The sequence below is a fragment of the Salvia miltiorrhiza genome, chromosome 7 (genome assembly GCF_028751815.1).
Source record: "Salvia miltiorrhiza cultivar Shanhuang (shh) chromosome 7, IMPLAD_Smil_shh, whole genome shotgun sequence".
NCBI lineage: Eukaryota > Viridiplantae > Streptophyta > Magnoliopsida > Lamiales > Lamiaceae > Salvia > Salvia miltiorrhiza.
Window position 1 is genome coordinate 29,460,777 of NC_080393.1, and position 27,964 is coordinate 29,488,740.

The 27,964-nt window shown below is 35.0% G+C and overlaps 4 protein-coding genes across 12 annotated transcripts; 3 read left to right on the forward strand and 1 right to left on the reverse strand.

Annotated features, from left to right (window-relative positions):
• The first annotated feature begins 703 nt into the window (after positions 1-703).
• Positions 704-6,170, forward strand: LOC130995902 (cell division control protein 48 homolog B). Of its 3 annotated transcripts, none has more exons than XM_057921389.1 (13): positions 704-1,182; positions 2,398-2,548; positions 2,635-2,679; positions 2,769-2,824; positions 3,184-3,333; positions 3,476-3,583; positions 3,674-3,773; positions 3,892-4,176; positions 4,251-4,420; positions 5,010-5,138; positions 5,235-5,322; positions 5,399-5,476; positions 5,622-6,170. In XM_057921389.1, the coding sequence occupies exons 2-13, from the start codon at positions 2,402-2,404 to the stop codon at positions 6,084-6,086; spliced, it is 1,821 nt and encodes a 606-aa protein (XP_057777372.1). In that variant the 5' UTR covers positions 704-1,182; positions 2,398-2,401; the 3' UTR covers positions 6,087-6,170. The 3 variants fall into 3 exon arrangements, with proteins under 3 accessions (XP_057777372.1, XP_057777370.1, XP_057777371.1); XM_057921387.1 differs by having other exon boundaries at positions 734-1,182; positions 2,287-2,548; XM_057921388.1 differs by having other exon boundaries at positions 734-1,182; positions 2,312-2,548.
• Positions 6,171-6,296: 126 nt separating this feature from the next.
• LOC130995903 (pre-mRNA-splicing factor ATP-dependent RNA helicase DEAH10-like) lies at positions 6,297-12,213 on the forward strand. The gene is made up of 11 exons (XM_057921391.1): positions 6,297-6,747; positions 6,826-6,872; positions 7,071-7,151; positions 7,884-8,100; positions 8,318-8,705; positions 9,223-9,426; positions 10,496-10,680; positions 10,805-11,036; positions 11,159-11,358; positions 11,472-11,569; positions 11,653-12,213. The coding sequence occupies exons 1-11, from the start codon at positions 6,665-6,667 to the stop codon at positions 11,670-11,672; spliced, it is 1,755 nt and encodes a 584-aa protein (XP_057777374.1). The 5' UTR covers positions 6,297-6,664; the 3' UTR covers positions 11,673-12,213.
• A 55-nt stretch (positions 12,214-12,268) lies between these two features.
• Positions 12,269-14,939, forward strand: LOC130995904 (putative methylesterase 11, chloroplastic). Its single transcript, XM_057921392.1, has 5 exons — positions 12,269-13,252; positions 13,707-13,946; positions 14,071-14,214; positions 14,282-14,413; positions 14,518-14,939. Exons 1-5 carry the CDS (start codon positions 12,887-12,889, stop codon positions 14,812-14,814), a joined length of 1,179 nt encoding a protein of 392 aa, XP_057777375.1. The 5' UTR covers positions 12,269-12,886; the 3' UTR covers positions 14,815-14,939.
• Positions 14,914-18,522, reverse strand: LOC130995905 (UDP-glucuronic acid decarboxylase 6). 7 transcript variants are annotated; one of them, XM_057921396.1, is made up of 14 exons: positions 18,466-18,522; positions 18,253-18,311; positions 17,207-17,336; positions 17,034-17,120; positions 16,851-16,938; positions 16,648-16,739; positions 16,447-16,511; positions 16,259-16,347; positions 16,073-16,150; positions 15,883-15,976; positions 15,668-15,734; positions 15,515-15,578; positions 15,378-15,418; positions 14,914-15,304 (listed from the first exon to the last, which is right to left on the reverse strand). In XM_057921396.1, exons 3-14 carry the CDS (start codon positions 17,294-17,296, stop codon positions 15,119-15,121), a joined length of 1,041 nt encoding a protein of 346 aa, XP_057777379.1. In that variant the 5' UTR covers positions 17,297-17,336; positions 18,253-18,311; positions 18,466-18,522; the 3' UTR covers positions 14,914-15,118. The 7 variants fall into 7 exon arrangements, with proteins under 7 accessions (XP_057777379.1, XP_057777376.1, XP_057777377.1 ...); XM_057921393.1 differs by lacking the exon at positions 18,466-18,522 and adding an exon at positions 17,902-17,991 and having other exon boundaries at positions 18,253-18,394; XM_057921394.1 differs by lacking the exons at positions 18,253-18,311; positions 18,466-18,522 and adding exons at positions 17,902-17,991; positions 18,154-18,192.
• Positions 18,523-27,964: the final 9,442 nt, after the last annotated feature.

The following is a 27,964-nucleotide window of genomic DNA, read 5'->3' on the forward strand; positions in this document are numbered from 1 at the left end:
TTTTCTTTTTTTAGTTTAATTTCTTTTTCTAAATATCGTCAAATTTGATTCATGAAAAATATTCAATATGCATCTTAAATTTAATATAGTGTAAACATCATCAAAAATGAATTCAAAATGAATAAGTTATGAATTTTTTTTAAGTTAAAACATTTTATTATTTCTCTCTTCATTGAAATTTTACAACTTTTTTATTTATTTATGTGTGTATGAAAATATTTATTTATTTATTATGACGTGTAATACTCTATAATAATAATAATAATAATAATAATAATAATAATAATAATAATAATAATAATAATAATAATAATGCGCAATGCTATTTTCTTTATTGAATATTTTTTTAATTTATTTAATAACTATAATTATCATTACACTTTATACAAAGTTGAAAATTTATATTTTATAATTCAGGATTTTATTGAATAATTGATGTGGATTTTTTAAAAACATATTTTGATTTTGTTTACCATTTAATTTATATATTGAAATATATAATTTAATTTTGATATTCGTTGTGCATCGCACGAATGAGTGTATTAATTATTTATATTTATAATTATTAATTAAATAGGGGATATAAAAAGTAAAATGGGGCTATCAATAAAATCAACCTTATTATGCAATCCAGCCGTAACCTTGCTCTTGATTAAAAAGTCCACCAAAGAATATAAGCAAGCCCTAGTTTATTATCTCATTTAAACTATGTTCAATTAAATCAAGGCCCCAATACAGAGCCCAATTCCCTTCCTCCTTTTATACAACACGCGACTAAAACTCTCTCTGATCACATCTCTCAAACTCAAGCACCCTCCCTCTGGAAACTGCCGCCGCCGCCTCCGCCTCCGCCTCCTCCGGCCAACGACGCCTCTCGCCCCCTCTTAAACTTTCTCCTTCCCTCTCTTACTCTCTTCTCACAGAACACGCGCACACACGAACAACCTACGCCGCCGCCCAGACTCCGGCGACTTCGCCGACCGCCACTGCCGCGGTCACCACCACCACCGCCCTCATCTCCACCGCCTTCCACCTCTTCACCCAAAAGCCATATATCTCCCCCCGGTACTCTCTCTCCTCGCCGCTGCACAGCCACAGCCGCCGCTGCACATGCAGCGACGGTGGCCGTCGCCGCCCCCTCCTACACCAACGTGCTCCTGCTCGGCCTCAATCCTAAATCCGGTGAGCACCTCCACCTTTGGCCATCTGCCGCCTCCTATCTCAATCTCAAAGTGTCCAATTTTATTCCAATTGTGTAACTGACAGAATTTTATTCTACTTCTATTGGTTCTAATTTCTTTTCAATTTTCGATGATTTTAGATAGATGAATCGTTGAGGGCATCAGATTATGTATAAGCGTGTGTGTGTTTTCTTTAACCGAAGATGTGTGTTTGGGCATCTGAATTTAAGAATGAAAATTATGTGAGAGGTTAGGTGTTTCTGTATTTGCAGAAAATAAATAAATAAGAAGATAGTTGAAGGTATTTTGCTGTGTCGAATAAAGTTATGAAAATTTACAGACTAATAAATTTTACAGTTGAAGCTCTGCAGTGAAAAGATCTGAATGATTGTTGGGCAAAGAACAGAATGGGAAGTTTTTTCAAATGAGGAGGAAGATTTACGGTTTCAGAAGAAATGAGATAGAATGAACTTGATGAACAATGAATTTATGTGGTTGAACGTGGCTTAATTAGAAAAAGAGTGAGGATACGCAGATTAAATTAAAATCAGAATATGTGGCTTCAGCAGAATGAACCATGTGATTCATATTCTAGTTAAAATTCATTTAATCATGATATTATGAGCCTGCATAATTATATAAGACTAGTCCAATAACAGAAAAATAAGACCCAATATAATAGGTATATACAAATAATTTATTCATGGCACAAATTAAATAAGATCTTGAGGATGAAATTTTTATTTCTTAAAGCATAACATTTAACTAGGTCTCCGAGTCCCGGCTAGACAGATTCATAAACTTGGCATATCATAAATTTCCAATGACCTCACCATTTAAATGCTTAACAAGAATTGAAATTTATAATAAATAATTTAAATTAAATAATTTGGTTTCGGGCTGTCACATTTAGAGTTCAAAATTATCTTGATTTATATCACTATTGTTTTTGAATTTATATATGATTTGTATTTTATTGTTTGTTATTGTTTTGAATCCATAAATATTAGTAAAATTTAAAATTTTAATATTATTATAATAAATTAATAACTACTACTGATTGTATGGGAATGGGATGCATGTGCGGTGTGCTGCCTGACGCTAGTTTTTAAATGTGTTACCAAGAAAAGAACTGAGAAGAAACAAAAAAGATTAGCGTGTGTGGAGTGGCGGGGTCAAAAGAAGCTATAAATAAACAGTGAGTACAATTTTTTAGATCCATGGCCATTTCAAGCAAAAGCAGCGCCACCGCTGCATGGAGGGCGGAGGAGGCTATCGCTGGAAATTTTGAAGCTTTACAAGCGCTGAGGGAGCTCATCTCATACCCTATACTCTACTCTCGCGAATCCAAATCACTCGGTTTAAAAGTAAAACTCTCTTTCTCTCTCTCGATAAATCTCTGAAGAAACATGTGTTGGTTAATTAATATAGTCTTTTCTCCCTGATCTTTTAGTGGCCTCGTGGTTTGCTGCTTTATGGACCGCCAGGCACGGGGAAGGTTTGTACGTTTTTGTTGATTTTGTGGTGGTGTTTACAAGTAGGTAAGGATTGACCTTTTGATTGATTTACAATAATGGGGATTTATAGACAAGCTTGGTTCGAGCCGTCGTTCGCGAATGTGATGCGCATTTGAGCATCATTAGGTAATTTATCTTTCATTAAAAGTGACAAATGTGGTGGCTATTTCTTTTTTCTTGTTGGTTGGATATTTATGCTTTCGTTGGCGAGGGGGACTTTTGAAAATGAGAACCAAATTTGAATTAGGTTAATCACTATAATCTTGTGGAGCCATATCATGACACAAGAAGCAAATTATTCTTTCAGCCTTGTTATTTCAAAATCTTTTCGAGAACTGATTATGTTAGCAAATTAGAAAGAGCATTTGACGAGAGATGTTGGAGCTGTTAAGTATGATTTTTGCACTGCACATGTGTGAGTGAGGGCAGTTGATGAAAATTGTTCATGTTATAAGGGTGAGTTTGTTATTTGCATTCTCTTGCAGCCCACATTCTGTTCACAAATCACATGCTGGAGAAAGTGAGAAAATTTTGCGTGAGGCTTTTGATGAAGCAGCATATCATGCAACATCCGGAAAACCTTCAGTTATCTTCATTGATGAAATAGATGCACTTTGCCCTCGTCGAGACTCGAGGTACCCCTGATTAGAAGCTGGTGAAGAAACTCCTTACTATGTAACTGGATGCTGGTGTTACTAAGAAGATATTACTTAGTTTCATTAAATACTGCAATTAGTGAAAAAACAACTCTTTGTGACACTGTATCCATACATGCAGGAGGGAACAAGATATTCGCATAGCTACTCAGCTCTCCTTGTTGATGGACAAAAACAAATCTTTCTTGACGTCTGGATCACATGTATTGGTGGTTGCATCAACTAATAGGTACTTCTAGGAAATTTTCTTGTCAAGTCTGCAGTTTTGCGTTACCATGTCTTCAGTTGAACTGATATGTTTTACTTATTTTCTGGCTAGAGTTGATTCAATTGAACCTGCTCTGAGACGTTCAGGACGTTTTGATGCTGAGATTGAAGTCTCCACTCCCAATGAAAATGAACGCATTCAAATATTGAAGGTATTATTATATGTTCTCTGTCAAAACTTAAAGTCTGTTCTAGTTTCTGCATTTATATCCACCTATATTTACAATACAGTGATTGGTACTGAGATAGTTATTTAACTTAAAATATCAGCTCTATACAAAGAAGCTTCCTTTGGCTCCAACTGTGAACCTAGAAGGCATAGCTGCATCTTGTAATGGTTATGTTGGGGCAGATTTAGAAGCTCTATGTCGTGAGGCTGCCATGTCCGCTCTGAAGAGATCTTCCAATGTAGAACAGGATGCTAATAAGTGTAGTATAACTGTGGATGATTGGAAGCAAGCTAAGTCTGTAGTTGGCCCCAGCATAACTAGAGGTGTTACTGTGGAAATTCCAAAGGTCTTCTGGGATGACATTGGAGGGCTAAATGATGTGAAGGTTTGAAGCTTAGTCATCACAATACTACTTTAAGTGTTGACTGAATTTGTTAATATTTTCTGTGAATGGAACAGAAAAAGCTTCGGCAAGCAGTTGAATGGCCCTTGAAACATTCTTCAACATTTTCAAGGCTGGGGGTATCACCTGTCCGTGGTATACTTCTTCATGGGCCTCCAGGGTGCTCAAAAACAACCCTTGCTAAGGCTGCTGCTTGTGCTGCACAAGCTTCCTTTTTCTCTTTGAGGTATGTCCTCGTTCAACCCTTCTTGACTCTTTCCGAACCAACTATTAACATAATAGGTTTAAAAGAGAAGAAAAAATTGGTGATTTTGGCCAATAAAGGTTCTTAAAGCCACATATAAATCTTATCCGTATCATATGATATACAGCATGTCTTAATTCATCATCACAAGTAGCCTGGTAATTAATTGTCTGTATACTAGTAGAACTATTAAAGCCCTATTTGCATCATTATGTTCAGTAAAAAGGATGACGGAAGCTCCAAGAGAATAATATTGGAGGTAAAAGATGCTTCATTCCTTTGCATATTCTTGTATTTGCTATTTGCACATGAACAAGCTTTTCTTTCCTTCCTTCCATCCATTTTATTTTTGTAACTTAATCCTGTTGGAGGCCGATATTCTTCTCATGGTTGGGATTGTTTTAAATGAGATTAATGCTTTATTTTATTTTCACGATACAGAAACTGTGCTTTTATATTTTAATGACTTGAAGTTAAAAAGTTAAATTCGCTTGCCAACAACAACTATTTTTCCTATGAATTGATTGTAGCCTACTATGTCTTCGCTGCTTGAGTTCATATTCTATTTCAGTGGTGCAGAGCTATATTCCATGTATGTTGGTGAGGGTGAAGCTTTATTGCGCAATACATTTAGGAAGGCTCGTTTGGCTGCACCAAGCATAATATTTTTTGATGAGGCTGATGTGGTTGCTGCGAAGAGGTGATTTTCCATAGTTTATTTGGTAGAAGAGTTCTGGGATTTCAGTTAAGTATATTGTTTCCTGATATACTATTACATTCTTTTTTGCAATGGCAGAGGAGGAAGCTCAAATGGGAGTTCAACTGTTGGGGAACGACTTCTCACTACTATGTTGACAGAAATGGATGGCTTAGAGCAGGCTAAAGTGAGAGCTATACGATCATTACTTATTCAAATTACAAACATGATGACGTGACCTTGATTTGTATGTTCTCTTGCAGGGGATTCTTGTTCTGGCCGCTACAAATCGTCCTCATGCAATTGACGCTGCGCTTATGCGTCCCGGACGCTTTGATATAGTAAGTTTTCCATGTGCTGCACAAGAATTAGCTTTCAATAAACCCTCGAAATAGTATAAGTTCTCGTTTTAGTCTCTATTTCCTCGAAGTCAATATTAGTGTTGATTATATGTTGGTTTCACGTTGCTCCATTGCTGTCAACAAGGTGCTTTACGTCCCACCACCAGATCTAGAAGGTAGACACGAGATCCTTGGTGTACATACACGAAAAATGAAGATAGACAAGGACGTTAATCTCAGAGAAATAGCAGAAGATACTGAGCTCTTCACCGGAGCTGAGCTAGAGGGTTTGTGCAAAGAGGCAGGAATCGTTGCTTTAAGGGAAGACATATCCGCGACAGTCGTGTGCAGCAGACATTTCGAGGCTGTGATGAGATCTGTGAAGCCAGCTCTTAGCCGAGAAGATGTCGACTCTTACGCCTCATTCGGAAAGAATCCATGTAAGAGACTTTGTGCTCCATCGGAAGCTGAGTACAAGCAGCAAAGCAGAGGGAGCAAGAGTGTGCTGCTGGCTGCAGTAGGTGTAGTTGGTATAGTTCTCTTTAGTGGTCTCAAGAGTAGTATTAGTGTCTACAGTGAGAGCATCTCCAGAGAGCTACCAGCGACTTAAACACATTTTTGTTAATATAAATATTATGCAATAGATATTGAGCAAGGATGATTAGTAGATGAAATATCCCCCCTCTTTTTTTTACACTTGCAACTTAGCTTATTTTTCTACAAGTTACAATGGGAATTTGTTTTTTTCATCAAAACAACGAAATATGTACAAATACACAAAAAGCTAGCTTGTGATTTTGAGTCGCAACAAGAATATGACCCTCTATTGTCTGAAACAAATTCCACAAGATCTAAAAGCCTCACAAAAGCTATACACGAGAATCTTATAGTTACGCATATTCAATTCGTATACGAATCTCCCTCAACCAGTGCATCGATCACCATGAAAATAGGTGCTATTGATAATGTTTTAAGGAAAAAAAAACTACCTAAAACCAGACACGGTTTCACTCACTTCTAAATTCCGCTCTCGGTCTCTCCTCTGTCCTCTCCGCCCTTCGCCTCACCTCGTCTCGCCGCCACCCCACCCCACACCTCACTCCCATCGCAAGCCTATTAGTAAATTCAACATTCTTCAACTTGCGTTTTCTACATTTATTACTAATACTCATCACAAAAAAAGAGGCCATGCCGTCAATGGCCTCCAACAAACCTAATCACACTGCCCAAATCAATCATATCAATAGCCCTAAACCCGACTTCATCGCCAGGTTTTCTTACATACGAATAGTTTCACAATTTTATTTCCAATTGATGCACTAACAAATTAATTATTTGAATTATTTCAGGAGGCAAAAAATCGAGAAGCACAGGAAAGCTCTGCCAATTGCTGCGGGCAAGTGTTTTTTTTTTTTTTTTGGTGTGAAGTTCTTAGCTGGTGGATGTTTCGTTGATTTCACAATTTTGTTCTTTTCGAACAATTTGATTTGGAAAGTGTCTTAAGGTTCTTCTGATTCTAAAAGTTGTATTTTGTTTTGAGTGCAAAATTTATGTCAAACACATGATTGTATTTTTAATTTTTTGTATTGCGCAGTCGAAAAGAGACTAGTGGAGGAGGTTCGCAATAACGACGTACTAATTATTGTTGGGGAAACCGGCAGTGGGAAGACAACACGTAAGTTTGAGCTGGAAGTTCTTATTTTTCCGTGGTAAAGCTTAATACTAGATTAAACATTCGTTTGATATTGCCTTCAAAGTTACTCTTTTTGTGCAATGTTAAGGAGTATTAGGATTACTAGTGTTGTATTAGTCTGTGTCAATGCTAGATAGACGTAGTAGACCTCCAAAGTTCTTGTGGCGCTATCCATTGTAGTTACTAAAGGAAGAAGAGACTTGATATTTGTTTTCCGACTATGAATTCAAAATTTTGGCTCCGTTCCTACTTTTCCCAAAATTTGGCAAATACCTTATTAGGTGGCCTTGTGGTCTCTCCTTTCTGCATTTATGTTTGCTTTAGCATGGCGTGATTTATATTTGCTATTATAATTTGTGGATATACCTACATGACTACTTTAGTTTATCCACAATGCTAATGTTGCTCGTCATTTGCGTGGAACCTGTGGCCTGTATTCAGCTCTCAACTTTAAAGACTGAGTGTTGATTTTCTGTCGCTTGTGTTGATTATGACCTTTCCAGGAAAAGGTTGTATCATGTATAGTGTTGACTGTTGAGCAACCTAAAGAGATGATCCTTTTCTGTATACATATTTGCATGCAATGACATGCTAGTATGTCCTTCTTGTGCGTAGATTAATGTTTTTTAGGACTTCCTGTATGTTGACTTGTTTCAATTTACACTATCATGCTCTTATCTGCACAATTTTACTTATCAACTTTAATTTTGACAGAGTTACCACAATATCTATTTAATGGAGGGTTTTGCCGCAATGGTGGAGTCATTGGGATAACTCAACCTAGACGTCTTGCTGCTGTTACAGTCGCTAAAAGGGTTGCCGAGGAATGTGGAGTAACATTAGGCCAAAAGGTTGGATATGCCATTAGATTTGATGATGTGACTTCTCCCTCAACAATGATTAAATACCTGACGGATGGCTTGTTATTGAGGTAAAAGAAACACGCTTGTTGTTTCCTATTTGCCACATTACGCATAATATTTTTTACAAAATCAGAGTTTGGTTTTTTCTTATATGTGAAAATCATGTGCCTCTGCTATCCACAATTCACAAAGGCATTTGATTCATGCTTGGAGCTACGAATTATTGGACATACACTCGTACAGCCCTCAGCAAACTAACTGGTCGTATTTTAATTACAATCACAGGGAAGCATTATTGGATCCATTTCTCTCTAAATATTCAGTTATTATTGTGGATGAGGCTCATGAGAGAACAGTTCACACTGATGTATTACTTGGTCTATTGAAGACTGTTCAAAAAACAAGGTCGCATGTACATAATCAACTTATAAAAGCTGAGAATGGCATACAGTTGGAAAAAGAGAATGAGGTTCTGAAGCACAATCAAGGCAAAAAGTTATCCCCATTGAAGTTAATTATTATGTCTGCCAGTCTGGATGCAAAAATCTTTTCCGATTATTTTGGTAGTGCTAGAGCTATGCATGTCCAAGGCCGACAATATCCTGTTGATGTACTATACACTCATCAACCAGAGACTGATTACGTAGATGCAACCTTGATTACTATATTTCAGGTTAATGCAAAATTTCCTCTTTATTATTTATTGCATGAATTGTTATTCATTAGTTGCTTTTATCTGGAACCATGATAGTTTTAGAAAGAAGAGCCTGAATACGAAAGCTGAACCATCTTTCTTAACATCCATGTATTGCATATGTTAAGGATTTCATTGTAGCTTAAAATGATCCATTCTTATTCTGTAGTTTACTATAAGGTTTTTTTAAAGAACAAACGTTGCAAGTTATGAAATATTGAAATGTCATTTAAGAGAGTGCATTACACTGCATTTGCCTGCTAAAACAAAATCCTGCTTATGTCACTTGAGAGAACATATACTTATTTTCTTTCCAATAGGAACAGATTCTGTTTATGCATTGTTTTATTGTTTAAGGTCCTAAATTTTCCCTGTCATGTTATGTTGTCTGATTCAGAACTAAATAAATAATGAACTTTGAGAGGCTCCACTTATTCTGTTGTAGCTTTACTGATGTGTTCGTAGACTGTAACTTTTGTTACCTTTGACCTTCCAGATACATCTAGAGGAAGGACCAGGCGATATACTTGTGTTCTTAACTGGCCAAGAAGAGATTGAATCCATTGAAAGGCTCATCCAGGAGCGTCTTCCTAGATTACCTGAGAGTAAATGCAAGCTCCTGGTATTTCCGATATTTGCATCTCTTCCATCAGAGAAACAAATGAAAGTCTTCATGCCTCCACCAAGTGGTTTTCGTAAGGTTGTCCTGTTTCCTTTTTTTCATTTGCCTCAAGATATTGTTTAAATGAGTTCATTAACTGGACTGCAGACTACTGTTCCATTGGCTTTTTTATGGATATTGTAATCTAAAACATAAGTCATATACTCTCCTTGGATAATCCTTTAGAAGCAATCTTGTTACCAATTTAGATTTTGTTTTTTCTTTTGTTCTTTTTCTGAAGTAATCCAGTTCTTCACTAATAGCTGCTAGTTAGTCACAAATAGCATTTGACCCTCCATAGGGACCTCATGAGGCCAATATATCTTATCATGAGATGTTTGCTTCTGTGTGATTTTTAGGTAATTTTAGCTACCAATATTGCTGAAACATCAGTGACAATACCTGGTATCAGGTATGTCATTGACCCCGGAATGGTCAAAGTACGCACGAATGATGCTTCTACTGGGATTGAGCCATTGATTATTGTTAAAACCTCAAAAGCCCAAGCACTTCAACGGAGGTAATGCGATTGAATTGCTCTTAACTCGAACAAATTCACACTTATAAAGTTTACATCACATTCATGTTTTTATAATGAGTTGTCATGATGGATCATCATGTCTCCTCTTTCTCCTTTCCACTGTTGAAGGATGGGCCATCATGTCATCACATTCAAGTTTACCAACTGCAATTTCTTTATGTACTGTGTATCATGTAGTCAACTTTTGAAGGATGGGTCAGTTACATTTAAAGATATAGTCTTATGTTGTTTGAAAAGCTCTGATGACTTTGTGATCTGTATGCTCTTCTAATATGGGTTCCTAGGAATAATGAGGGAACTCAACTATACTTGCTAATGCACAGTCCATCCTTTCTAACCGTGAGCCCATTGGTTACACTAACATTGTATTACCTTACTTTACTTTGGAGTGTCTAAGGTGTTCAATTTTTTTTTTTTTTTTTTTAATGTTGAGTTGAAGAAAAGTAGCAAATATTGGGAAAAGGGCATGGTTGTCTTCCCATTTTCCAGATAAAGGAAAAAGCCACCGGGGCAGTTCTTGTTTGAGATATCTACACTAAGTGATAAAATGTTACAATTTGAATGCAGTGGCCGTGCTGGCTGAGATGGACCGGGAAATGCTACCGCCTTTATCCGGAGAATGAATTTTACAAACTGAAAGCTTCTACAACACCTGAAATCAAAAGGTGCAACCTTGCAAATGTAATTTTGCAGCTTAAAACTCTAGGTGTTGATGATATTCTTGGCTTCGACTTCATTGAAGAACCAGGCAGGTGATTACAGCACCCCCCCTCTCATGAAGCTTTGAAAATATTGATGCAGGGTGTGCTTTTATGTTTTTAGTGCTTTCTTCAAGCAGCTTTAGCAATTCATGTTTTACTGTGTTTACTGATACAGGATGGCCATCATCAAGTCACTGGAGTTGTTATTCTTGTTAGGTGCCCTTACGGATGGAAGTAAATTGTCCGATCCAGTTGGTCATCAACTGGCCAGGCTTCCACTGGATCCGATCTATTCTAAGGCTCTTGTTGTTGCCAATCAATTTAATTGCTTGGAGGAGATGTTAATAATTGTTGCATTGCTCTCAGTCGAATCCATATATTATGCTCCCCGTGAAAAATTGGAAGAGGTATTCCTGCAGTCTTCTCCTGCGAGATTTCTGTTCTTATTGGTGTAATTTTATAATGACAATGTAGTCTCCTGATGGAAAACATGCAATAACTGATATTCCAACCTTACTTATTGATGCAGTCTCGAACTGCCTTGAGAAGCTTTTCAAGTTTAGAGGGCGACCATTTGACGTTACTAAAGATATATCGTGCTTCTGATGAGTTTTTGGAGAATAGCAAGCTGGTAGGTAGTTCTGATAAGGCTGAAAAGAAACTCAGAAAATGGTGCAAGCAGAATTTTATCAACAGCCGCTCTTTAAAACATGCCCGTGATATCCATAGGTCTGATGAGCTACCTTGATCTTTCACTGTTTTTTCCCCTAATCTTTTTTATGACCTAGTTTGAAGTTTCTGTAGATGCATATCTGAGATTTGATTGTGTTCTATATTTGTAGTCAAATACAGAGGAATGTTCAGCAAATGGGTCTTGGTGTGACTTCATGTGGGGATGACATGCTTCCACTGCGCAGATGCAGCCTGACGGTACTTACAGGTATTTGTTAAAGTTGATTAGTCTTGTGTCTGGCAAAGATTTGCTAGTGTTAGCTTGACAATGCGAATTCATGAAAATGGCAGGGGTTTGTCTAGTGGTCTGACGGTGCAGATTCATCCTTCGTCTGTACTATTCCGGACGAAACCAGAATGCATAATCTTCAACGAATTAGTTCGGACTAATCAGAACTATGTTCGCAATGTTTCTACTATAGATTACTTGTGGTTACCTGAGCTGGCCCCTCAATTCTACGCGTTACCAGAATAGGGCTCAACGAATTTCTTATCTGTTTTTGCGGCAGCAGAGCCCCGTCTCTGCACATAAGTGGCGTCTCAACGCAAATGCCATAGCTGCTGCAGGTGACCATGAAAAACACTCTTCATCTTCTCTCGCCACATGTAAAAACCTCCACCAGTTCTTGGGTAAATATCATTGTATTTGTTTTCAAGCCTTGTTGTTTTTCTCTATTAAATTAACCATTTATTTGCTTCTGGTATGTTTGTTCTTTTCAAATCGGAAGTTTCACTTTGTTTTCTTTTCATTTGAATTTTGGAAGTGCAGCCATTGCATAATTATAGAAGCTGCCTTTTCTGGACTGTAATGGTCAAAATTGGCTTTTTCTTAGTTGTTTATTTATTTGTTCACGCCAATCTTGAAAATCTTATTCTATCTTAACATCACTTGGTGGATAATCGCACACGCACAAGTAACGCAAGGACTAATTATATTTTTCTATAATTAGTTCAATAATACCCAAAACAAACACTTGTATTTATTAGTAGTTGTCACAATTATTGTTGTAAATATGAATTTTCGCCTTGCGCAAATTTTCTGGATGTATTATCAAATCAGGAAAAGTATCAAGAAATAAACCGCCTTGTATTTTAAGTCAATAGATACTTTGCTCATCTACATTTTTCAACATACATATTTTCTAACAAGAATGGTCATACTCTTTTTTTTGTTCATAGGTGATAATTAATGGTATTAATACTGTCATTATTCCATAGTCACGCACATGTATTATAGTTGTGGAAATTCATTGCGCACGCCAAAATTACAGATATGGCCTCTTCCATTTAATTTATATGTTCTACACAGCCACCATCCAAAACAATCCACCTACTTCCCAATTTTAAAAGTAGTCCATTTTTCTTAAATACGAGAGAGAGAGAGATTGATGTCCAAATTTAAAAGTAACACACACACACACACACACACACACAAAATCACAGTTATATATAGATATCCAAAAACACACAAAATTTGATTTGTTAGAAGCTTAGAGTGAGTCTCATCTCATGCAATAAAGCAAAGATGGGAAATTCTATTGCATGCTTCTCTCTCTCGAAATCTCCAGCAAAGGAGCTTCTCCCTCCATGGATTGCCCCCTCGGCTCCCCACAGAAGATCAAGAAAATCGACATCGTCGTCGTCTTCTTCCCCGGCCAAGAAAACCTCGGACTTGTTGGACGAATCCTATATTAAGCAGCAAGCTCAGATTGCTTCCATGCTCTACCACCATCACTTGCAAAACAATGGAGCTGATCTTCTTCTCCACTTAGACCGCTCCGTTTCCACCAAGAATCCACCTCCTTCTTCCTCTTCCAAGAAGCTTCCTAGGCGATCACGCTCTGTTTCCAGTTCTACCCCTCTCTCTTCTTTACACCTCCCTAATCTCCAGGTTCCTTCACATCCCTTTTTTTGTCATTTTTCATGGATTTGATTATAGTGACGTTTCTTTGTTTGACACTTTCTGCTGAAATAGTTTTTTACTTCCATTGTCTCATTCAACTAGGGGGGACGTGTTCAATCGGATTTTACTTTAGGCAGAGCTATAACTCAATTTAGACTAATGGAAGTACATATTAAAATAAAATTTTATTGACTTTTAAGGAGAAATTATCTCATATCTGGATGGTAGCAGACTAGTAGTAACATCATAAATTAATGTTAATAACTTTCTTAGTTGCCTTTTATGGCCATTTATTTAATTGCAGCTACATCTTGACCCTATAACTATAACTATTTAATCCTCTTTTCCACACTTAACTTTAACCCAAAAAAAAAAAAAAAGAATGCCATCATGAACTGTATAATTTTCTTTTGTGTAATTATTTTTATACCAACAATTTCAGGATGCTGCAAAAAATGATGGTCAAGAGAAGAAGCATTTTGTGCTGGTTCATGGTGGAGGTTTTGGGGCATGGTGTTGGTACAAAATCATAGCCCTTTTGAAAGAAGCCAAATGTGAAGTTGATGCCATAGACCTCACTGGCTCTGGGGCTAACTTTTGTGACGTAACTTCCATCAAAACTATACCTCAATATGCCAAACCTCTCATTGATTTCCTAGCAAATCTTGCTGATGACAAAGAGGTATGTTTGCATTTGTGTACTTCATTCTTTCATAGGGATGGTTAAAATGGTTGATCTTGAATTTGATATTATGCTGTGTTTCTTGAATTATGATGATGATGATAATCAATGCTTGAAAATGCAGGTGATTTTGGTTGGGCATGATTTAGGTGGAGCTTGTATATCTTATGCAATGGAGATGAGTCCTAGCAAAGTTTCAAGAGCTGTGTTTGTTGCTGCAACTATGCTGAGCAATGGCCAGAGTGCCCTTGATGTCTTCTCCAAACAGGTCTGCAACGCGTTTTTTCCCTACTGTTTTGAAGCTTCTTTTGCTGATCCGAAACTTCATTCTGCAGTCGGGCTTAACTGAGATGAACCAACGTGCTCAGAAGTTCGTATATGCAAACGGGGAGAAACAGCCGCCAACTGCCATGGACTATGACAAATCCCTGCTCGAAGATTTCTTGTTCAACCGGACTCCATCAAAGGTACCATGATTTCTTATGCCATCATGATTTTGAGCATTTCTTGCATCTGCATTTTCAAGATTTCTCATCAGAAAGATTTCTGTGTGTGTGTGTTTATAATGCAGGATGTGGCATTAGCATCAGTATCCATGAGGGCTGTGCCGTTTGCACCAGTGACAGAGAAGCTCTGCCTTTCTGCAGAAAAGTATGGTTCTGTCCCAAGATTTTATGTCAAGACAGACGACGATTTCGCCATTCCTGAACCACTGCAGGAGGCGATGATACAGTCGGATCCACCTAAGCAAGTCTTTCAGCTCAAAGGCACGGATCATTCGCCTTTTTTCTCGAAGCCTCAGGCACTGCTCAGGCTTCTATTAGAGATATCAAACATCCCACAAGTAAGGCAGGGGAAGCAGGATTAGAAGGCGTCAACGCCTCCCATTTTTTGTTTTGGTTGCAGCCATTGATTGTAATTAGATCATGCGACACTCTCTACTGTCATTTCACAATAAACTCTGGAATTGAACAAAAAATATTTCATAGAAAATGTTAGATGCAACAATGTCTCAGTATGTTATTGGTAGCAGTAAAGGCTTTCATAGCTAGCACCACAAAAAATCACAACATTTTAGCAAAAACCAAACCAAAAAAACAAAACAGAGATTCGACTGAAAAGGAAGGCGTGGTAGCCGTATATAAGCATCTCTCACAGGTTTCTGTTTTTCATCAGTTCTTTCTCAGAATTCCCAGCCTCTTGCGAAAATCTTCCTCCATAAGAGGAATGCCATCGCGCAACTTGATCTTCGGCTCCCAGCCCAACAGCTCGTTGGCCTTTGTGATGTTAGGCTTCCTCTGGCGAGGATCATCTGGAGTGTTGTCAACGGTTATGATTTTCACATTCGGATTGATCATCTGCAACGAAAACCGTCATGCTATATTAACTCTGAATGAAACATGATAGGAAATTCAAAAGTTGAAAATTTACCTCCTTCACAGTTTCTGCTAGCTCTGTCATTGTAAATTCACCTGAAAAAGATGTTCCTTTGGTTAGTAATCTGTATGAAAGTAATATTTGAGGAAAAATCTTTGCAGTTTAGTGTTAACATGTCTGAATTTATGTACCCGGATTGCCGATGTTGATTGGCCCGGTATTGTTTCCTTCCATCAGTCTTATAAGACCGTCAACCTTACCAAAAACAACAAGTAGATTGAGATTATAAGTGGATTGATTATATGATGCACTTTTGATTGCATAAGAAAATTATTCTCACTTACCATATCAGAAACATAACAAAAGCTCCTTGTTTGAGTTCCTGGTAACTGAACTGTCAAAGCTTCATCACTGCACAGAGTGGCATTTCAGAAAGTTAATCACACAAGACTCTCTCTAGTCTCTCTCGAACACACACACACGCGCAAAAGAAGAGAATCAGGATCAGACAACAATCAAGATTTGGGTTTTAAGACAGCAGTGTATAGTTGATTATTACCGTATTGCTTGAGCCAAGAAATTGCTCACAACACGACCATCATCAATGTTCATTCGGGGTCCATAAGTGTTGAAGATCCTTGCAATCCGTATCTCTATTGAAAATTCAACGTTTCGCATTGGTTAGGAAGGCATGAAGTTGCTGCAGCATTTTGGATAATTTGACATGGTAGTAAAAGAAACGGCAATACCAATTCCATGTTGTCTGTGATAATCAAACATCAAAGTTTCTGCTACTCTTTTCCCCTCATCATAACAACTTCTAACTCCTGCAATTTCAGAATAAAGAACAAAATGGCCCAATCAGCGCTCGCCTCGTTCCAAATGCTTCATCGGGGCACCCTATCATCCACACATAAGTAGGCAACATAAGGTACCTATAGGGTTCACATTGCCCCAGTAGTCTTCGGTCTGAGGGTGAACCAGTGGATCACCATAGACCTCTGATGTCGAGGTCAACAAAATTCTAGCAAAGTATTACACAAAATGAAACGCAGAATAAATGAACGAGTTCAAGAGTAAGTGTCGCTAAATGAAAAGAAAATCTGAACAAGTCTAGTCAAACCTTGCTCCTACTCTCTTGGCAAGTCCCAACATGTTTAGTGTTCCAATCACATTAGTCTTTATCGTCTGTTGCATCAAAAAAATTGAATATCAATGATCTATGGTTCTTTGTTGGTGAACTATATATATGATTTACAGATATATGCTGTGACCACCTAAACTCTGTGTGGGTGTGTGGAGAGTTTTCATTTGAGACACTTGCCTTAACAGGATTGTATTTATAGAAAATCGGGGAAGCAGGGCAAGCGAGATGGTATATCTGATCAACTTCAACTAGTAAAGGCTCTGTGACATCTGCAAAAGAAAATAAACATCTTAAAACCAGAAGAGGAAACCAAATAAAAGTTGAGAATGTAATGTGAGAATAAAGCATAGGATAAGTGATTAACGATGAAGACTGCTTACCATGTCGAATAAGCTCAAATCGTGGATGGCCAATCCATTGCTTTAGGTTGTCCTTTGATCCAGTGAAGTAGTTGTCCACAACAATCACCTAAACAACACCCCACAAAAGAATTTGGTTCACTTATGCATAAAAACACATAGCCTGTGCATTCTCTGATGCTGGTGCAAGAGAGAAATGCTCACTTCGTTTTTCTCATTCTGCATCAGCTTATCGACCAAGTGAGAACCGATGAATCCAGCTCCACCAGTTACCAAAATTCTCATGTTTGCCTGCCAATCGAGCTATTATTATGTAAACTGAAAATGACAGTGACAGGAACAAATCTTTACTGGTAGAAGAGACTATAAGCAACTACCTGGAAGAATTTGGCTTTTCTCAGAGGCGAAGGCTCGGGAGGTGGCTTGGTGGTCACATGGTTGCCTCCGTTCGATGCTTGATTAGCCATTATGAGGCGCCTTCTTCAGCTTCCAATTCCAAGCCCAAATCTATGAATGTAGACAACAATCAGCAAATATCCAGAATATGTGAATGTTTAAACTGAAACACTAATATAGAAATCCACATAAAAAAATATGTGTAACAATTTAATTCAAGATTCTTATATTTTGGTGCAGATGTACCACACTATAGTCATTTAATCACTCATAAGCAGAAATCAAACTCTATCATTAGTGAAACAGCCGGGAAAAGAACAAAACTTCAATGGAAAATCAAAAGTAAACACTTGAAAAGGCAAGAAAAACAATTCAGTAGAGAAAATACAATATATATATTAAAACTCATTTCAGAATGTAATCTATATACGTAGTAAATAAAACATTCTTAAAATCCAATATTTGGTAGCAAACAAGAGTCTAATCATTAAACAAAATACATTAAAATCTCTTTCTTCACAAATCAAATGATCAGCCTGCATTTAAAACAAACAAATAAATAAATCGGCCTTCAATTCACATCCTTCATCGAAGCATTCACTAAGTCAAGAACTAATAAGAAAAAAAAGATTTATTTTTAAAGAAGAAACTTTGAACAAAATCAAGAGCTGATCACCTATGAATACTGTAAGTATTTTATCAGTGGAACTAGCACACACACTCTCACTGGATAATGGCAGCAGCTGCAAAACTTCATCTTTATATACTGAACAATTTGAACAACACAAATTAACTAAACAAAAAAGGACATATATTTAAGTCATTCAATAAAGAAAAAATAAAAGAAAATCAAGGGGACTCCTGAACAAGAAAATAATAATAATAATAAAAAAGAGCATGCTTCATCGTTATGCCATACCAAACGTACCAACAAGAGAGAGAGAGAGAGAGGGAGAGAGAGAAAAAAATCTTGAAACTGAAGCAAGAAGCATATGATTTTATGCAATATTTTTCTTTTTCAGCGTACCTTCAAGATCACTCTACTCCATAACACAACCTGCAGAGGCAGACATGGAAACGCAACTTCTACAATAACTTTTCACCGAAATTAGTAATAAAAATAAACAATAACCATATACGTATAGACAAAAAAATCTGATTTGGTTGTCCTTTTTTTCCTTTTAAACCAAATATTTGATCTGCTTCAAAAATTTTAATATTCTTGATAATCCACACTTACAAAAATTGTTATCGGTCGAGCCGAGTTATGTGGGCTCTTGGCATAGTTGACTTCTTGATATTGGTGAAATATGGTTAAAATTTGTTAAAACTTCTAATTCTCTTTCCAGAAAAAAGGCAAAATAAAATATTGCAAATATGACAGTAAATCTCATATTTGTGATAATGATGATTTGGTTTGAAATTATTTGTTGGGTTGTAATGGATTATTGATATATTACTCGTTACTTTAAATTTGAAGTGATTTTCTCCTTTTGTTACTCTAATTTTTTATCACAAATACTCATGTGCAACCGGTTGCACCGTGCAACTGGTTTCCAAAATAATATTATTTTATTCGGGAAATGACACTTGAACATTTCTGAATGACACTACTTCAACATACAAATAACACTTAAAGATCTTCAAGTGTCATTTGTATGTTGAAGTAGTGTCATTCAGAAACCAGTTGCACGGTGCAACCGGTTGCACGGGAGAGTGCCTCATTTTTTATTTGGTCTTCATTATTAATCACTTTATCATTAAGCCAATACATACATACGTAAATTATGTATTTTATTAACGAACCATGCACGTTATAACCTTGTGTTGCTAATTTTTTCGTGCTTGTTTTCGATTTCAAAAATCAACATCTTATTTTATAATGTTAAACTATTTGAATATGAGTTAGTAGACTTTACATTAAGATTGAAAAAGTGAGCATATTACATTTAAGATAATAAAAAGAACAGCTAGGATGAATGGAGTGGAGTGAATTTGCCTCGTGTTATAGTGGATTAGGTTTGTTTTGTAATCCACATGCATCAACATCTAATGAAGAGATATTTATATGTTGGTTCTCATAAATAGTAGTGGATATTATACCAATTATACCAAAACAAACGTTTCATAGGGGATAATATTTTTAGGTGATTAGTTTAGTAAAATATAACTGAAGTTGGTGAGAGGTCCTAATCCTACATCATGATTTTTATTTTTATTTTCTTTAAATAATTAACATGAAATTAGTTTGAATCATCATCTTGACAATTTTGCAATAATTGGTAATAATACAATAAAGTATGTTACACGTAATATGTAATTACTTTTGTGTGTAAATAATAGTATAGAGCTTTGTCATTTTCATATATGATCACATTGTAAAAGCCAAGATCATTTTGCGATGTGAAAAAATTGTGCTTAATTAAAGACTTATCTATTCAACCGAGAAAATCGTTGAATAATTTAAGTTTTAGCGCGTTCTATTTTTTATGGATAAATTTATCATGGAAAAATAAAAACTAGTAAAAATTCTCTCTTTTTTTCCCCCAAAAAAGGATTTCACCATTTCTCATTGCTTCTTTTCACTCTAAAAAGAAATAATATTACCTTTAAAAAAAAGATAATATTATCCCTCCAATATCTCTTATTGGAGTGAAAGAATGAATGAGACATGGTGAAAAAAAAATTCGTAGAAAATGAGGGAAAAGAAAGAGGAGATTTAAAGGAAGAATTTGTTGTTATCCTTCCATTTTCCATAATAAATTTATCAATCAAAGATAACACCACCTAAAATTAAAATTTACTTACATCTCTCAAGTCATAATAAAACATGTAGTATTATGATAGAGTTGATTAGAATTATTTTTGACTTAGTTCTTGTGCGATTGGGATTTCACAAGAAGTGGCGAGTTTTGGATGAGGTTATGACCTATGATGTGCTAATCAATGGTTCCATTATTGGTCCTATTACACCGAGATCCATTATCTCTGTATCTTTTCATCATACATGGTGATGATCAACTACGAGATGGCTATGGGTGTTATTCATAGGATTTGGGTTGGATGGGGGATCCAACCATATCACACCTCATGTTTGCCAATAATTGTGTATTCTTTTGTCGAGCCTCGGCAATGGAATGTAAAAACCTAAAGAGAGTGTTGCGAGTTTATGAACAACATTAGAACAAGCTAGCAACTATAAAAAAATATGAATCTTTTTAGCGCCAATGTTAGCGAGGGGGATAGAGAGCATGTTTCTACTATTTTGGGTGTCACACAATGTTACCTTAGAATATAGTGATGAGGGGTAAATTTGGAAGCTCAACGTTATACAGGTCAGGGCTTGATTGTGGTATTGTGTTGGGAAAATTTTAAATTTTGATTAATGTCAAAATCCAACGATGCAAATTTCAACGATGACCAAAACTAGCTGAAGGATCAGGAAATTCCCAGTTAAAATGTAGTATGCTGAAACCTAAGTCTAAAAGGAAATGACTTAGACAAATTCTATGAAGAAGTCGAAGGCTGCTGAAATCCAGTTGAAGATCAAGCTGTGAAGAAATCCCAACAGAAGATCCAGCTGATAAGAAGAACTAGACTGATGAAGAAATTCTAGTATGAAGGATCAACAAATGGCCAAGTTGATCAGGTTCGTGTCACGCCACCGGCACAAAGACATCGCAAAGGATGAAACATGAACTAATGAGAGTATCAGTCTACTCAAATTGACTGACTAAAGGACACGAAACTGACACGTGTTCAAAAGCACTTATGTCACATCAACCCTGAAGTCAACGAGCTTAAAGAGAAGTCAATTTTAAAGTGTATCAAGTCACTATGAACATTTAATGCTATAGAGGTCCCATTAAATGTTAATCCCGCTTTTCTGAAAGAATATACAAGTATGTCTGCAGAACGTCAACATCAAACGTATAGGTGTGCGGATCCAGCTATCACAGTCATTCCTTGGTACAATGGGAAGATTTCAACGAACAACAAATTGGTCTTTGAAGAAAAATCTCTGCAACGACTCTATTCAAATTTCTATTTATATATACGACAGAAGATCAAGATACGTGGAGTGGTGAATCTCCGACATTATTGTGTTCTTTATATTCCAATCTTCATGTTTAACTTTCGAGAACAACAATTGCCCTAAAAGAAATTTGTTCTTCGTTGTAAAATTTCAAGTTTGCACTTGAGAATGCATTAGCAGTTCTTAGACTAAGCATTCTTCATTATAAACTTCTTTAGTCTAGATCCGAACATATTGATCATGTCCAACTGTTCTTAATTGTAACAGTGTGTTCACTTAGCTGGAGAACCTCCCCCCTCCCTCCTATGAAACTCTCACTTATTATGAAAGACTAGTATACGCACACTCGTGCGATGCACGACGGATATCGAAATCAAACGATAAATTTAAATAAATAAATATAAATAATAATAAAAATAAAATATAAACAAATACAACATATGTTTTAAAAATATAATACTTCCTCCGTCCATGAAAGAACTTCCTAGGAGGGAGTGGCACGGGTTTTAAGAAAAAATATTGTTAAGTGTATTGAGAGTGGATAAAAGGTAGTTGAATGTATTGAGAGTGGTGAAAATTTGTTATAATTAATATTGGGAGTTGTGAAAAGTGAAAAGTGAAAAGTAAGAGGATTATAAGTGGTGGGGTATAGTCCAAAAATAGGTAGGAAGTTCTTTTGTGGACGTCCCAAAAAGGAAAGATATGAAGTTCTTTCGTGGACGGGGGGAGTATAATAATTAAGATCAATTACTCAATAAAATCTTGAATATAAAATTATAAATTTTCAATTTATACAAATTGTAATGAAAATTTTCATTATGCACATTATTATATAGTATTATACATCATAATAAATATTTTCATACACAAACATAAATAAAAAGTTGTAATTTTTTAATGAAGAGACAGAAAATAAAATATTTTATACTTTTCATAACTTATTCGTTTTAAATTCGTTTTTGATTATTTTTATACTATATTGAATTTAAGATACATATGATTATTTTTTCACGAATCAAATTTGATGACGTTTAGAAAATAAATAAAATATAATAACATAAAAAGCAAAAAAAAAAAAAAGTGAAAAAAATTGGTGGAAGAAGAGAGAAAAAGAGAGGGAAAACATGGAGGGGAAAAACTCATCTTTTATGTACTATATAGATTGTCAATTCTCAATCTAATATTAAATTTAATTAAGACATAACAATAACAAATATGTTAATATAAAGAAATATAAAAATTCATACAAAAATTTAATAAATCTAAATCATATTTGAAATTAATTTTTAAGATTTAATTAATTAATTATCTATAAATTTCAACCTTTAAAATTTATTTTTAAGCTAAAGAGTTCTAAGATGAACAAATATAAGTCTAATCTTTTTAGTTACATTAAATTGTTATAGCAAAAAAAAATAGAAAATATTAAAAATGATGTCTAACAAAAATATAAAAAATAAAATAAAATAAATATTAAAAAAGGAATGAAATAGAAAAAAAAAATTGAACGTGTTATTCAAAGAAAGGAGGTAGGAGAGAGGAGAGGATAGATGAAAGATGAGAGAGAGAAAAAAATTATGACTTTAAATGATAATAATTTATTTATTTTAAATTTATTTTTTATAATTTTTACATTGAATTAAAGATCTTATCATTATCTTTAATTTAACGTCCATATAAAATATTTTTTTATAAGTAAAAGTTGATGAATTTTAAAAAAGAATCAAAACAAAAAATGCAAAGTAAAGAGAGAAATTTTTGTAGAAAAAAATTCGTGCATGTTTTATATATATAGATTAACTAAGTAGATATTTAATGAGTAAATAGTGGGATAGATTGTGGGAGAGAGAATATAGTTTTTTTATAGGAGAGAGAAAAATTGGCGGTAAAATTTTGCCGTTAAACTGCTCTTTTATATTATATATAGATAAGTGCAGAAGTGAAGAGAAGTCAATAAATAAGCTTCAAGTGAGAAGTCTGAAAGTTGGCGAAGTAACGAGTACAACTGAAAAATAGCAGACAATATTGCAACCGTGGAAATTGTCCTCTACAGTCACGACCACGTAATCCGTATGATCAATGTAAGGGAACTCGCTAGACTTGCAACTATAAAATAAGGAATCCAAGGTTAACTGATTTCTTTGTTTTATTAGGGTCATGGAAATAGGAAAGTTGCTTTGAACCACATTTAATTGCTTGTGTGTTGTACTTTATGTTCTTACTTCAATTTTGTTGTACTTGCTCAAACTACTTTTCAAACTAACCAACAAACTGAACTCCTTCAAACCAAGCAAATTGACTGTGTTTTTACAATTTGTATTTTGGCTCGGTATTTGCTTTAACTGCTAAACCTTTCAATATACTGACCACTTGCATTGTATTCTGCATAAACGTAAAACTATTTTTCAAGGATCATCCTTTAGACTCAAGTCTTTGATCCTTTAACTGCACTTTGTTCAAACAGAAAAAAGATAACTTGAAAGATTTTCTAAGTGAGTCAAAACTTCCACCACAAGTCGTACATGCTTCAGTTTCTAGTTCAACTGACTAGCTGACGAGCAGTCAGTAGAGTTACCAACTGATCACTCTGTTAGGCAGGAGTTTTTCTGGACATCAATCGACAAACATCAGTTAAAAACTACTAGCATTTGCATTACACGAGAAACTTCCATCACATTCATCACATGATTCGGTTTTTTGAATATAAATATTTGAGTTTTTAAAAGCAGCTAGCATTTACATTACACGAGAAACGTTTTTTGTGAATATATATATATATATATATATATATATATATATATATATATAGGGAAGGGCTAAAATAAGAGCATTTCTTAAGATATAAAATAAGAATCATTTTCAGCCCTTAGATCATTTCGTAATCCTGTTGGATGGATTTAAGGTCCTGAGTTCGAATCCCAAAGGTAGCAAAAATTTTATTTTCACAATTCATACTTTTATACAGCGAATTCATACGTGTTCTACATAAAATTCGTACATTAAAAATTGCTCTTATTTCTTATTTTAAGCTGTGCTCTCACGGTAGCCCACCCCTATATATATATATATATATATATATATATATATATATAATTGATATCAACTCATTTATCATATTTATAAATATAACAGAACTATAGGTCAATCTAAACATAAAAAAATATTCCCTTCGTCCCAACCAAGGTGACACATATTCTTTTTTGGGCCGTCTCAACCAAGATGACACATTTCTATATTTAGAAAAAATAAGGAATTTTAATTGCATAATTATAACTAATTAATCACTCTCTTATTACATTCTCTCTCATACTTTACACTTTATTACATTTTCTCTCCTATTTTATCACTTTATTATCTTCTCTCTACTACTTTATCATTTTTATACTACACACTTAAAACACTAATCTACAACTCCTTAAATCCCTTGTCGAAAAGAAATGTGTCATCTTGCTTGGAACGGAGGGAGTAATAAAGAATAATTTACAATAATAATATTAATATTATGAAAAGTAAAAAATAAAATTATTTAAAAGAAAAAAAATAGATTTATTCATAATTAAAAAGATGAGAAACATGAGAGAATTTTGTTAAGCTTTAATCTTTAAATAAATATAATTTTTACATTTAAATTCAATACTTATATAAAATATGTATCAAATTAAAGCTCTTGCTGTGATCTTTAATTGATATGTATTTTATAATTAGCCGATTTTCACAATTTAAAAAAAGAAATAAGATAAAAAAAATAAGAAGATAAATAAATAAATACTCCCTCCGTCCCGGCTATCTTGAGATATTTTTTTGGGCACGAGAATTAAGAAAATAATGTTTTATGTATAGGTTAAAAAGTGAAAAAGGTAAATAAAGAATAAAACTTTTGCCAAATAAATAAATGTCTCAAAATAGGTGGGACGCTAAAAAAGGAAAGTGTCTCAAAATAAGTAAGACGGAGGGAGTAGTAGTTTAATAAATAATCCTTCTATTTTATTTGAAATTGATTTAAAATTAATTTCAATTTAAAAGTTTTTTTAATATACTCCCTCCGTCCCGCGAGTCTTGACACGTTTGAGTTCGGCACGGGAATTAAGGAGTTGTAGATTAGTGATTTAAGTGTGCAATTAATAAAGTATAAAATTGATAAAATAGGAGAGAGAAGGTAATAAAAGTAATAAAGTAGGAGAGAGAATATAATAAAGGTGATAAAGTAGGAGAGAGAAGGTAATAATTATTACCCAAAAAGAAAACGTGTCAAGATTCGTGAGACGGTCCAAAAAGAAAAACGTGTCAAGATTCGTGGGACGGAGAGAGTATAAATTTTCGAAAAAATGGAATGAAATAAACTGAACTCGCATATGCTAAAGTATATACTTCTTAAAAGTATTTGTAAGCTTAGCATACCAGAAACAAATGAGTTTAGGTAATCTCCAGTGAAGATCTTCATTAACGACGAGTTAATTTTTTATTCCATTCGTCCCGCTTTAAATGACTCAAAAAAATTGGATACATAAATTAAGAAATGAGTGATAAATGTATAAAGTGATGGTGGAATAATCCAAAATATAGTGTTAAATGCCTAATTTTATTTTAAAATTTGGATTGGATAATTTGAAGTGGGACAATCCAAAATAGAAATTGGTCATTTAAAATGGAACGGATGGAGTATTTTTTTTCAAACCCCATATCATATTAAACCCTAATTTACACCTATTTTATCAAAAAATATTTCAAACTATAAAAAATATTTTTGAAAACCTCAAACTATTAGAATTATATCATGTTGGGAAATAAATGAAATATCCATCCTTGATTTTGATGATCTCAAAACTCTTAGATGTTTCCTTATAAACTAAGGTCTTTGCTGGACTCAAGTGTTTTAGTCCATTCTAGTAATAGGGCTGAAGACCGAAGGACTGAAGACCTTGAACTGAAGATAAAATATCAATTTTAACTGATAATCAATAGTCATGTATATTCTTGAAGGACATTAGTACTGAAGTATCAGTAATGAGCAATTACTGATACATGCCACGATGAGTTCAACAGACTGATACTAAAGTCAAGTATCTGGAACTTTCAGTGTTACTCTTCATTCCTCGGACTGAAACTCCAGTTTAAGGAAGCCACGTGGAAAGTATTCTAGTACAGCCGCATTAATTGCCAAGATATGAAGATCGTCCTTACAATGACAGAGTTTTCCCTTTCATGTTATCTTTCTCTGTAGCACCTTATTCTTACTGCCGAAAGCATGCTAACTCTATTCGGATTAGGAATATCGAAGATTGAAGCCTGAGTCCAGATTCAAATCTTGTCTCACAACGGCAGATTTCTGAAGACCATCTCTTCCAACGGATCTATTCAGACGCTGCCTATATAAAGAGCTCCTAGATCAACTCCAATCTTCACCGATTCAAAAACTTACACTGACAGTTGTTTGAACTCAAAGAATCTTAGCCTCAGCAAGTTAAACGAGTGTTGTCTTAGCAACTGCGAGTTAAGAAGGAGCAAGTTCAACCCAGTGTGTTGGCTCTGAAACGAGAGTTTCAGAACTAAGATTTGTTGTGCACCCGTAAGCACAAGCCCAGTGATTGTCAGTGTGATCGACTGACCGTGGACGTAGGAACTTGTTTTCTGAACCACGTAAAACTCTCTGTGTTTCATTACAGCTTTTGGTATTTACTTTATTAACTTGTGCACAAACTCATATTTATATTGAAACTGATAAACTGAAAGAGTAACCTTAAAACTGATAAAGAGATTCACTTAAAGGCTATTTCTTAAAATCGTTTCCGCTCCAAGTGTTATCAGTCTAACTGACAAATCTTACGATAGTCAGTAAGATTTCTAACACTTCCTAGATTCTTAAACTGAAAAGACTGAAACCTTAATTAACTAAACTATCAGTGTGTCGACGTGTTCTTCATACCGAAGTTAAAAAACTGAAACACTATCAGTATCAGTCTTCACCCGCCTCTTAACTGAATTTTTTTTCACTGATCACTTCAGTCTACACCTTTCAGTATCAGTTGAGATATTGACTTCAGCTTACAAAAGAATTTTCAAAATAACTAACTGGTGTATTCCCCCTACATCAGTTCAGTGACAGGGACCCAACATATCAAAATATGTCGTGCGTTTATTTTCTGGTCCTCGGAATCAATACGTGACTCGCCAAATGCTACCGTGTAATTTATACTCCCTCCGTCCCGGCCAAGACGCTACATTTACCTTTCGGCACGGGATTTAAGGAGTTGTAGATTAATGTTTTAAGTGTGTAATAATAAAGTGATAAAGTAGGAGAGAGAAAGTGATAAAGTAAGAAATACTCCCTCCGTCCACGAATTAAAGCCCTACTTGCACTTAAATTTTTGTCCACCAATTAAAGCCCTATTGTGCTTTTTGTACATTTTTACTCTTCTTCTTTTCCTATATTTACTACCATTTGCCACTAATGGACCCACTTTACAACAACTTTATCATTTTTATATTCTATATTTATTACACTTTATCACTAGTGGACCCACCACACAACACCTTTAACACTTTAGTCAACTACTTTATCACTTTAGTCAACTACCCTTATATTTCACTCACAACACCTTTTTCAGCTTTCTTAGTCTCCGTGCCCACCCTCAAATGGGGCTTTAATTGGTGGACGGAGGGAGTAGAAGGTAATAAAGTGATAAAGTAGGAGAGAGAAAGTGAT

Coding starts and splice junctions, on each gene's coding strand:
- LOC130995902 (XM_057921389.1), top strand. CDS start 2,402: ATGGCCATTTCAAGCAAAAGCAGCGCCACCGCTGCATGGAGGGCGGAG. Junction 3,334..3,475: donor TGCCCTCGTCGAGACTCGAG/GTACCCCTGATT, acceptor CCATACATGCAG/GAGGGAACAAGATATTCGCA. Junction 3,584..3,673: donor GTGGTTGCATCAACTAATAG/GTACTTCTAGGA, acceptor TTTTCTGGCTAG/AGTTGATTCAATTGAACCTG.
- LOC130995903 (XM_057921391.1), top strand. CDS start 6,665: ATGCCGTCAATGGCCTCCAACAAACCTAATCACACTGCCCAAATCAAT. Junction 6,748..6,825: donor AAACCCGACTTCATCGCCAG/GTTTTCTTACAT, acceptor GAATTATTTCAG/GAGGCAAAAAATCGAGAAGC. Junction 7,152..7,883: donor CGGCAGTGGGAAGACAACAC/GTAAGTTTGAGC, acceptor TAATTTTGACAG/AGTTACCACAATATCTATTT.
- LOC130995904 (XM_057921392.1), top strand. CDS start 12,887: ATGGGAAATTCTATTGCATGCTTCTCTCTCTCGAAATCTCCAGCAAAG. Junction 13,253..13,706: donor TACACCTCCCTAATCTCCAG/GTTCCTTCACAT, acceptor CAACAATTTCAG/GATGCTGCAAAAAATGATGG. Junction 14,414..14,517: donor TCAACCGGACTCCATCAAAG/GTACCATGATTT, acceptor TTTATAATGCAG/GATGTGGCATTAGCATCAGT.
- LOC130995905 (XM_057921396.1), bottom strand. CDS start 17,296: ATGGCTAATCAAGCATCGAACGGAGGCAACCATGTGACCACCAAGCCA. Junction 16,740..16,850: donor ATTTGAGCTTATTCGACATG/GTAAGCAGTCTT, acceptor TTTCTTTTGCAG/ATGTCACAGAGCCTTTACTA. Junction 15,735..15,882: donor TTCTTGGCTCAAGCAATACG/GTAATAATCAAC, acceptor CACTCTGTGCAG/TGATGAAGCTTTGACAGTTC.